This window comes from Delphinus delphis, chromosome 18 (assembly GCF_949987515.2).
Source record: "Delphinus delphis chromosome 18, mDelDel1.2, whole genome shotgun sequence".
Lineage (NCBI taxonomy): Eukaryota > Metazoa > Chordata > Mammalia > Artiodactyla > Delphinidae > Delphinus > Delphinus delphis.
The window spans coordinates 24,469,702-24,481,821 of NC_082700.1; the positions used below are offsets into that span (position 1 = coordinate 24,469,702).

The following is a 12,120-nucleotide window of genomic DNA, read 5'->3' on the forward strand; positions in this document are numbered from 1 at the left end:
ATTGATCTATCTTTCTGTTTTTGTGCCGGTACCATACTGTCTTGATTACTGTAGCTTTGTAGTATAGTCTGAAGTCTGGGATCCTGATTCCTCCAGCTCCGTTTTTCGTTCTCAAGATTGCTTTGGCTATTCGGGGTCTTTTGTGTTTCCATACAAATTGTGAAATTTTTTGTTCTAGTTCTGTGAAAAATGCCAGTGGTAGTTTGATAGGGATTGCATTGAATCTGTAGATTGCTTTGGGTAGTATCATCATTTTCACAATGTTGATTCTTCCAATCCAAGAACATGGTATATCTCTCCATCTATTTGTATCATCTTTAATTTCTTTCATCAGTGTCTTATAATTTTCTGCTTACAGGTCTTTTGTCTCCTTAGGTAGGTTTATTCCTAGGTATTTTATTCTTTTTGTTGCAGTGGTAAATGGAAGTGTTTTCTTGATTTTACTCTCCGATTTTTCATCATTAGTGTATAGGAATGCAAGAGATTTCTGTGCATTAATTTTGTATCCTGCAACTTCACCAAATTCATTGATTAGCTCTAGTAGTTTTCTGGTAGCATCTTTAGGATTCTCTATGTATAGTATCATGTCGTCTGAAAACAGTGACAGCTTTACTTCTTCTTTTCTGATTTGGATTCCTTTTATATCTTTTTATTCTCTGATTGCTGTGGCTAAAACTTCCAAAACTATATTGAATAAGAGTGGCGAGACTGAACATAGATGCAAAAATCCTCAACAAAATACTAGCAAACAGAATCCAACAGCACATTAAAAGGATCATACACCATGATCAAGTGGGGTTTATTTATTAATGCAAGGATTCTTCAATATACGCAAATCAATCAATGTGATAAACCATATTAACAAATTGAAGGAGAAAAACCATATGATCATCTCAATAGATGCAGAGAAAGCTTTTGACAAATTCAACACCCATTTATGATAAAAACCCTGCAGAAAGTAGGCATAGAGGGAACTTAACATAATAAAGGCCATATATGACAAACCCACAGCCACCATCATCCTCAATGGTGAAAAACTGAAAGCATTTCCACTAAGATCAGGAACAAGACAAGGTTGCCCACTCTCAAGCCTCTTTAAATGAATAACTGTGGTGATTCCTAGCATGGCTTTTCGGGAGAACTCAGCTGCAAGAAAATGCACATCATTGATAAGCATCTCCTCCCAGTGAGTTTGTATGGCCTCTAGTTCTTAAAAAGGAAGCCATATATTTTGGCCCTTTCAGGGGTAAAGCCGATTGAGTTAAATTCCATTGAAGTTGGGTAGAAATTACTGCTGTCATCTGTGTAGATACCAAGTGAACATTTTAAAAGAGGGGGAAAATACTAAATAAAATAGAGAAGAAAAACAAAACAAAACAAAACCCGGACTATATATATTGTGTGGCTGAGTAATAGGAAAAAAATTCAAATGACCAAGAAAAGCTTCTGAATATCTTTCTCTTTGGATTGGAGAAGATGACTCCCCAGTTGTTGTATGGAATGTTATATTCAGAGAGAGGTAACTCTATAGCTAAAGAAACTATCCTCCATGTCTTAAAAATTAATTCTGCATTTTCTTTGGTGGGTGTTGGGGATTGGTTTCAGGATATGACAGCGCGTGAGTTGCTACAGCAGAGATACACGCTTCCAAATGGAGACACTGCCTGGCGGTCCTCACCCCTTGTAAATGCCGCTCTGGAAGGGAAGCTGGTCCTCTTGGATGGCATTCACAGAGTCAATGCTGGTACATTCGCTGTATTACAAAGGTCTGTATGAGTCACACACACAAAAACACACCTCGTAAGCAGCAGACGTGGAACTTCCTCAATCTTCTAATTTAAACTGGGTTACATAGTCCCTGAGGAATTTATAATTCTATATCCAAGTAGAACAGCAGATATTTTTATTGTTTTAAGCACAGTAGAGTAAAACTTCAAATAATGAACATTTGGGGAAAAGCCACCACCATAGCAAAATTCTGTGTGTAAGAGCTGAAAAAAGAAAACTTTTAAGTAGTAATTTTGAAACTTTATATAGGTTGATGGATATATGCAATGTCATACAGCTGAAGTTTCTGCAGTATGTCAAAGCTTCACTGTTCACAAACTCCTTTTCAATCCTAAATCTAAATTATTGGTGATACTGTCAGCATTTTTCTTTTTTGAGAAAGAAAGTGTAGTTCCTTATATAAAATGTATAATAGCTCTTTGATTATATTTTCTATAGGCTAAAGTTCACTTTGTGTTTACAAACTTGAACATCTGTGTCACTGTTGTTTTCCTATTTCAGTTTAGGTGGGGCAAATATCCACACATTCCTAGCTAACTTCTCTTTAATGTTAAGACTTCCTGTGTAACTTTCATGGAAACTATTCGCATCTTGTGTCACTTCGGGAGATTAGTGATACCATTTTTGTTTGTTACATCTTGATTCTATCACTTGTAGACATTGTTTTTAACTTTTAAATCTAAATTTTAACTTATTGGGAAATTTCAAATAAGTGAAATAATCTAGTTCCCCAACTAACCATTCAAAAGTTTTTTGTGCTTGACAAGATGCAAATAGTGAGTGTAATTAAGGATTCTAAGAACACTGCATTAATCTCGATTCAATCTGAGAGCACTTAAAAGTAATAACCACAAACTTCCAGTGATTTACCATAAACATTCTATAGATTTACAGTATTTTTCTCCTCTAAACAGGCAAATACAAACACAAACAAAATAATACCTACTGCCTCCTTTTACTGGCTATCTCTTGCCTGTTAGGGCAAGTAGTGGTAATAGCAGCAGCAGCTACCATTAATTGAGTACTTTCTCTACACCAGGCATTGTGCTAAGCCAGTGTTTCTCAGATGCGCAACCGTGGAATCTCCTTGTGGGAATGAGGCTTAAAAATTACTGATGCCTGGGCTCCACCTCCTCAAATTCTGATGTAATTGATCCAGGATGAGGCCTGGACATTGGCATTTTTAACTGCGTTCCAGTAGATTCTAATCTGCAGCTAAGATCGAGAACAACTATGTTAAGCATGTGCCTTACATTAGCTGTTCAATTTTCACAGCAATACTGTGAGGTTGGTATTATTGCCCTAGTTTTATAAAAGATAAAATTTAAACAGGCGGGGGCTTCCCTTGTGGCACAGTGGTTGAGAGTCCGCCTGCTGATGCAGGGGACACGGGTTCGTGCCCTGGTCCGGGAAGATCCCACATGCTGCGGAGCCTGCGCGTCCGGAGCCTGTGCTCTGCAACGGGAGAGGCCACAACAGTGAGAGGCCCGCGTACCGCAAAAAAAAAAAAAAATTTAAACAGGCGGATTAGTTCTTCCCCTTCCCAGTCCATTCAGCTAATAAGATACGGGGCTGGAACTTGAACCCAGGTCTGAGTGACTCCACTGCCCATGCTCTTAGCCTCTGCATTATGCAGTCTCTCCTCTTCTCAGTGCTCACCGAGCGGAGGTCTGTGGGGCGACTGTACCATGGGCATCAGGAAACTTTAGTGGTTGGTTTAAGACCTAGAACAGCAGGTTTCAACCTCTGCAACATCTGGAAGACAATGCTGTTTGTGCTGTGGATGGCTAGGTCCCATCATAGTTGGTATATGAAATAGCATTAGTTATTTCATTGTAAAGATTATAGATATTTTAAATCCTGTAATTGTAAAGATAGAAATATTTTGATAATACTACGCCTTAAAGAGTTATGTTAGACTCAAGTGAATATGTACCAGCTGCCTTGTTCATTAATATTTACCTCATGGTTATCCTGAGTCAGTCATTCAGCTGTTTCTCTTTTTGTTTTTTTAGTTGTTTTACAATGTTGTGTTAGTTTTTTAATTTTTTTAAACATCTTTATTAGAGTATAATTGCTTTACAATGGTGTGTTAGTTTCTGCTTTATAACAGAGTAAATCAGCCATAGATATACATATATCCCCACATCTCCTCCCTCTTGTGTCTCCCTCCCACCCTCCCTATCCCACCCCTCTAGGTGGACACAAAGCACCAAGCTGATCTCCCTGTGCTATGCGGCTGCTTCCCACTAGCTATCTATTTTACGTTTGGTAGTGTATATATGTCCAGGCCACTCTCTCACTTCATCCCAGCTTACCCCTCCCCCTCCCTGTGTCCTTGAGCCCATTCTCTACGTCTCCGTCTTTATTCCTGTCTTGACCTTAGGTTCTTCATAACGTTTTTTTTGTTGTTTTTTTTAGATTCCATATATATGTGTTAGCGTACACTATTTGTTTTTCTCTTTCTGAATTACTTCACTCTGTATGACAGTCTCTGGGTCCATCCACCTCACTACAAATAACTCAATTTCGTTTCTTTTTATGGCTGAGGAATATTCCATTGTATATATGTGCCACATCTTCTTTATCCATTCATCTGTCGATGGACACTTAGGCTGCTTCCATGCCCTGGCTATTGTAAACAGAGCTGCAGTGAACATTGTGGTACATGACTCTTTTTGGATTATAGTTTTCTCAGGGTATATGCCCAGTAGTGGGATTGCTGGGTCGTATGGTAGTTCTCTTCGTAGTTTTTTAAGGAACCTCCGTAATGTTCTCCATAGTGGCTGTATCAATTTACATTCTCACCAACAGTGCAAGAGTGTTCCCTTTTCTCCACATCCTCTCCAGCATTTATTTTTTGTAGATTTTTTGATGATGGCCATTTGACTGGTGTGAGGTGATATCTCATTGTAGTTTTGTTTTGCATTTCTCTAATGATTAGTGATGTTGAGCATCCTTTCATGTGTTTGTATGACACATGAATCTGTATATCTTCTTTGGAGAAATGTCTATTTAGGTCTTCTGCCCATTTTTGGATTGGGTTATTTGATTTTTTGATATTGAGCTGTATGAGCTGCTTGTAAATTTTGGAGATTAATCCTTTGTCAATTGCTTCATTTGAAAATATTTTCTCCCATTCTGAGGGTTGTCTTTTCATCTTGGTTATGGTTTCCTTTGCTGTGCAAAAGTTTTTAAGTTTCATTAGGTCCCATTTGTTTACTTTTGTTTTTAGTTTCCATTTCTCTAGGAGGTGGGTCAAAAAGGATCTTGCTGTGATTTATGTCATATAGTGTTGTGCCTATGTTTTCCTCTATAAGGTTTATAGTGTCTGGACTTACATTTAGGTCTTTAATCCATTTTGAGTTTATTTTTGTGTATGGTGTTAGGGAGTGTTCTAATTTCATTCTTTTAAATGTAGCTGTCCAGTTTTCCCAGCACCACTTATTGAAGACGCTGTGTTTTCTCCATTGTATATTCTTACCTCCTTTATCAAAGATAAGATGACCATATGTGCGTGGGTTTATCTCTGGGCTTTCCATCCTGTTCCATTGACCTATATTTCTGTTTTTGTGCCAGTGCCATACTGTCTTGATTACTGTAGCTTTGTAGTATAGTCTGAAGTCCAGGCGCCTGATTCCTCCAGCTCTGTTTTTCTTTCTCAAGATTGCTTTGGCTATTTGGGGTCCTTTGTGTTTCCATGCAAATTGTGCAATTTTTTGTTCTAGTTCTGTGAAAAATGCCACTGGTAGTTTGATAGGGATTGCATTGAATCTGTAGACTGCTTTGGGTAGTATCGTCATTTTCACAATGTTGATTCTTCCAATCCAAGAACATGGTATATCTCTCCATGTGTTGGTATCAACTTTAATTTCTTTCATCAATATCTTGTAGTTTTCTGCGTACAGGTCTTTTGTCTCCTTAGGTAGGTTTATTCCTAGGTATTTTATTCTTTTTGTTGCAGTGGTAAATGGGAGTGTTTCCTTAATTTCTCTTTCAGATTTTTCATCATCAGTGTATAGGAATGCAAGATTTCTGTGCATTAATTTTGTATCCTGCTACTTTACCAATAAGCTGTTTCTTTTCATTTCCTTCCTTCTTCCCGTTTCTAGCTCCTCCTCCTCCTCCTCCCTATTCACATCTAGTAACCATGACTACTGTCCTCCAGTACAGAAACCAACAGTTTTTGCCAAGTATAACAGCACTAGCCAACTTAAAATTTCGAAAGGTGCATTTAACAAAATTGCTAGACTCAATTGCCAGTAATAATACATATGACTAAAATATTAACTGATGCTACCTCTAATAACTTCAGTGTTCAAAACTGATTAATTTGTTTGCTGACCTTTCCCTATCCCATTAGATTGATCCATGACCGAGAGCTAAGCCTCTATGATGGCTCTAGGCTGCTGAGAGAAGACCGGTATATGCGTTTAAAGGAGGAGCTGCAAATGTCTGATGAGCAGCTACAGAAGAGGTAATTTGGGGTATAGTACTCTTATTCTTATTGTCAAGTGTACCTTTTTAAAAATTATTCTTCTAAACCTAGGGTGAATCCAAGATATCTTTGAACAGCTTAATAATTTGATGTCCTAGACAAGATCATGTTGTGGCACTTTTTAATGCTTGAGTTTGCTATCCGAGATGTACTCTGTACTTTCAGCCTTACTTTTACATAAGGGGTTAAACATTTTATAAGAGCATTAGTTTTAAGAAGATAATCCCTCTTCTGCTGTCTGGACCAATTCAATTTTGGCCCTAAACTTTGTATCACTTCAGAAAAAAAAAAAGGGAGCCTCACAGTTAATTGGGCCTACCATCCTGGGAAGTGATCAGTGATTTCTGGGGTTTGTCACCTGTTGCAAGATTACCCTTTGTGCCTTATTTTAACATTCCTTCCGGAGCTGTAACAACCAAATTCAATGTATGAGATTGGATTGGATCCTGGATCAGGAGATGAAATGAAAACAGCTGTAAAAGACATTTTAGGACAATTGAGAAAGCGTAAATGATATTGAATTAATATTAATTTTCTTAGGTACCATAATGGTACTGTGTTTATGAGGGGGTTGACCTAAAACAAATAGACTCAACTTGTTTCTCCAGCAAAAATGTGTTTATTCAAGATCAACAAAGAACTGCAGTTTAGGATCGCTAACCATGGCAAGCCACGTGCAAGTCCTTATGCAACAAGAAGAGGAGGAAGGACTCTTCTAAAAGGGAAAACGGAAGTCAGGAGAGCTATAGTGAACAAAGAATCCATTGGAGGAATTGAGAGTTCAAAGTGTAGTGGCTTTACATTGGCTGAGTCCTGCTAGTCTCTCATTGGCTGAGCTCTTGCCAGGCAAGAAAAGGAAGTTTTTCTTCTTCCTGTTGGGCTCTGCTATTGTCACAGGGCGTGGGAGCTCCCACTTCTGGCCTTCCGACTACTTAATTGAGGTTTCTGTCTATTGATTTTTTTGCAAGGAGAATATTTCTATTCCTAGGAGCTGTATGCTGAAATATTTAACGGATAAAATGAAAAGATTTCTACAACTTACTTCCAAATGTTTCAGGGAAAAAAAAGACATGATGAATGGTAACAAATACACACACCACAAAGAGCAAGGGAGAGTGAGAACACAAAGTGGTAAAATCTTAACAACTGGTGAAATCTAGGTGAAGGATATATGGGTGTTCATATTCTATTCTTTCAAATTTTCTATGGGTTTGAAAAATTTCAAATTAAGAAGTTAAAAAGAAAGTATTTCTTTGAGCTGCACACTATACTTTCCTTTAGAGGAGGTTTAGCAATTATAAGTAATTTTCTGTCTCATCACATTTCCATGGATATTTTCATGTAATTAGAGATTGTTACTTTGGGGAATTCCTATTTACTTAATTGAATCTTATTTGATTGTAGCTCCCCCTTCCCCAAAAGGGCTTGCTGCCATATTTAAAACAATAAAATCCTACAAATGATAATTACATATATTTCTTATTGTGATTATGTTTTAAGGAGAATTTTTAAAACTTTCCTTGGAATTTTTTTCTAGAGTGGAAATATTAAATCTTACTATCTCTGTATAAGTTATTTAAAAATTCACTTGATTACACAGCTATTTATGCTTCTGAGGTGCCTATCATCAGATTCCTCTACCCCAGTAGGTGGTTTGGTTGAGTGTTTAGGGAAGCAAATAATAAGGATTCCTCTCATATCATACCTGGGAATTATAACATTCAGCTACTGCACATTATTTACATCACGCATCAGGGAACAGTTGTATTTTCAAGGAGATGAATCGAAGTAATTGGGCACTAACTATCAGCAAGACTGCCCATTGGTTTCCCTTAGGGCTTAGGGAGCGGTGTCTTCTAGCCAAATGTCCAGGAAATGATAACCATTTCCTATGAAAAGAACCCAAGTTCTCCCTAATGGTCATAAGCAGTTTTACAAATGAAAACACTTTCAGGAACAAAGTGGCCCTTAGCTTCACGTTCAGGATTTGGCTCAGACTGGTTAGTAGTCCTTCCTTCTCGAAGTGGCCTGTCTTCATCGCTACTGATTCTCATCACTCCCATGAATAGAAACCCAGCTCAGTTCTGTCTCAGAAGTCACTCTGAATAGGTGGAGACAGATCAGAGTGCTGCTTAGTTTCCTTCGCTTATTTTTAAATTTTTATTTGAGTTTTTGTTTTTTTAAACAATTGTTAAATATGCCTGAAATTTGATCCAGATAGTTTTCAAGGCTTTTAATGAAAGATGCCAGTTCTCTGTTATCTGTCCTGGGACACTTTCCTGTTTCCTGTTCCTCAGAGGCTACCACTTTCAACTCTGAGCTGTTTCTTTTGATATTTACCTCCATATCACTAAACAATATACTTTCATTGACATTTTTTGATTCACTTTTCAGTGTCAGGCATTGTCTATTGATTTCCTACTATGGAAAATTACAGTTTAGCTCTCTTTCACCATTCCTCTGCCCACTACACATACATACTTCCTATCTCCCATTTTTTCCTAAATATTAGGTAATCATTTTGTTTAGAACTTCATTCAGTATTTGCATTATTATCATGGCACAAGGACTGTACACAGCTGAACCATTCAGTAAACTACAGTTGTTTTTCTTTTCTTATATGCGTTTTGTTTTTCCTGAAGTTAATAATTGCCTGCATATGAAGAGAGGTAGATATAGAAATAAACAATTAAAATGCAACCTTTAAATGTTACAATAGAGATCTCTACATAATGTTGTGGGAACACAGATGAGGAAGTGACCCGCTTTTCTTTTTTTCTTGTTACCTCACAGAGATTTATAGTGAAGCCAGGTCCTTTAAAAAGTTGGCAAATGTAAACAGGTAGTTTATACTTTATTTGAACCAAAAAAACAAGCTTTACAAATTGGCTTGAATTTTTTTTTTTTTTTTACAGCTTTATTGGAGTATAATTGCTTTACAATGGTGTGTTAGTTTCTGCTTTAAACAAAGTGAATCAGTTATACATATACATATGTTCCCATATCTCTTCCCTCTTGCGTCTCCCTCCCTCCGACCCTCCCTATCCCATCCCTCTAGGTGGTCACAAAGCACCTAGCTGATCTCCCTGTGCTATGCGGGTGCTTCCCACTAGCTATCTATTTTACGTTTGGTAGTGTATATATGTCCATGCCACTCTCTCACTTTGTCACAGCTTACCCTTCCCCCTCCCCATATCCTCAAGTCCATTCTCTAGTAGATCTGTGTCTTTATTCCCGTCTTGCCCCTAGGTTCTTCATGACATATTTTTTCCTTAAATTCCATATATATGTGGTAGCGAACGGTATTTGTCTTTCTCTTTCTGACTTACTTCACTCTGTATGACAGACTCTAGGTCCATCCACCTCATTACAAATAGCTCAATTTCGTTTCTTTTTATGGCTGAGTAATATTCCATTGTATATATGTGTCACATCTTCTTTATCCATTCATCCGATGATGGACACTTAGGTTGTTTCCAACTCCTGGCTATTGTAAATAGAGCTGCAATAAACATTTTGGTACATGACTCTTTTTGAATTATGGTTTTCTCAGGGTATATGCCCAGTAGTGGGATTGCTGGGTCATATTTGTAGTTTTTTAAGGAACCTCCATACTGTTCTCCATAGTGGCTGTACCAATTCACATTCACATTCCCACCAGCAGTGCAAGAGTGTTCCCTTTTCTCCACACCCTCTCCAGCATTTATTGTTTCTAGATTTTTTGATGATGGCCATTCTGACTGGTGTGAGATGATATCTCATTGTAGTTTTGATTTGCATTTCTCTCATGATTAGTGATGTTGAGAATTCTTTCATGTGTTTGTTGGCACTCTGTATATCTTCTTTGGGGAAATGCCTATTTAGGTCTTCTGCCCATTTTTGGATTGGGTTGTTTGTTTTTTTGTTATTGAACTGCATGAGCTGCTTATAAATTTTGGAGATTAATCCTTTGTCAGTTGCTTCATTTGCAAATATTTTCTCCCATTCTGAGGGTTGTCTTTTGGTCTTGTTTATGGTTTCCTTTGCTGTGCAAAAGCTTTGAAGTTTCATTAGGTCCCATTTGTTTATTTTTGTTTTTATTTCCATTTCTCTAGGAGATGTGTCAAAAAGGAATTTGCTGTGATTTATGTCATAGAGTGTTCTGCCTATGTTTTCCTCTAAGAGTTTGATAGTTTCTGGCCTTACATTTAGGTCTTTAATCCATTTTGAGCTTATTTTTGTGTATGGTGTTAGGGAGTGATCTAATCTCATACTTTTACATGTACCTGTCCAGTTTCCCAGCACCACTTATTGAAGAGGCTGTCCTTTCTCCACTGTACATTCCTGCCTTCTTTATCAAAGATAAAGTGACCATATGTGCGTGTGTTTATCTCTGGGCTTTCTACACTGTTCCATTGATCTATCTTCCTGTTTTTGTGCCAGTACCATACTGTCTTGATTACTGTAGCTTTGTAATATAGTGTGAAGTCTGGGATCCTGATTCCTCCAGTTCCGTTTTTCGTTCTCAAGATTGCTTTGGCTATTCGGGGTCTTTTGTGTTTCCATACAAATTGTGCAATTTTTTGTTCTAGTTCTGTGAAAAATGCCACTGGTAGTTTGATAGGGATTGCATTGAATCTAGATTGCTTTGGGTAGTATTGTCATTTTCACAATGTTGATTCTTCCAATCCAAGAACATGGTATATCTCTCCATCTATTTGTATCATCTTTAATTTCTTTCATCAGTGTCTTATAATTTTCTGCATACATGTCTTTTGTCTCCTTAGGTAGGTTTATTCCTAGATATTTTATTCTTTTTGTTGCAATGGTAAGTGGGAGTGTTTTCTTGATTTCACTTTCAGATTTTTCATCATTAGTGTATAGGAATGCCAGAGATTTCTGTCCATTTACTTTGTATCCTGCTACTTTACCAAATTCATTGATGAGCTCTGGTATTTTTCTGGTAGCATCTTTAGGATTCTTTGTGTATAGTATCATGTCATCTGCAAACAGTGACAGCTTTACATCTTTTCCAATTTGGATTCCTTTTATTTCCTTTTCTTCTCTGATTGCTGTGGCTAAAACTTCCAAAATTATGTTGAATAAGAGTGGTGAGAGTGGGCAACCTTGTCTTGTTCCTGATCTTAGTGGAAATGGTTTCAGTTTTTCACCATTGAGGACAATGTTGGCTGTGGGTTTGTCATATATGATCTTTATTATATTGAGGAAAGTTCCCTCTATGCCTACTTTCTGGAGGGTTTTTTTCATAAATGCGTGTTGAACTTTGTCGAACACTTTCTCTGAAACTATTGAGATGACCATATGGTTTTTCTCCTTCAATTTGTTAAAATGGTGTATCACATTGATTGATTTGCGTATATTGAAAGAATCCTTGCATTCCTGAAATATACCCCACTTGATCATGGTGTATGATCCTTTTACTGTGCTGCTGGATTCTGTTTGCTAGTATTTTGTTGAGGATTTTTGCATCTATGTTCATCAGTGATATTGGCCTGTAGTTTTCTTACTTTGTGACATCTTTGTCCAGTTTTGTTATCAGGGTGATGGTGGCCTCGTAGAATGAGTTTGGCAGTGTTCCTCCCTCTTCTGTATTTTGGAAGAGTTTGAGAAGGATAGGTGTTAGCTCTTCTCTAAATGTTTGATAGAATTCGCCTGTGAAGCCATCTGGTTCTGGTCTTTTGTTTGTTGGAAGATTTTTATTCACCATTTCAATTTCAGTGCTTGTGATTGGTCTATTCATATTTTCTATTTCTTCCTGATTCAGTCTTGGCAGGTTGTGCATTTCTAAGAATTTGTCCATTTCTTCCAGGTTGTCCATTTTATTGGCATAGAGT

General features: G+C 37.4%; 1 protein-coding gene across 3 annotated transcripts in view; it reads left to right on the forward strand.

Moving 5' to 3' along the window:
* Positions 1-12,120, forward strand: part of VWA8 (von Willebrand factor A domain containing 8) — a 369,390-nt gene that overhangs the window by 108,012 nt on the left and 249,258 nt on the right. For all 3 annotated transcript variants that reach the window (XM_059995512.1, XM_059995513.1, XM_059995514.1), the window contains 2 exons: positions 1,606-1,766; positions 6,152-6,265. In XM_059995512.1, coding sequence (XP_059851495.1) covers positions 1,606-1,766; positions 6,152-6,265 — 275 coding nt within the window. The remainder of the gene's footprint in view (positions 1-1,605; positions 1,767-6,151; positions 6,266-12,120) is intronic.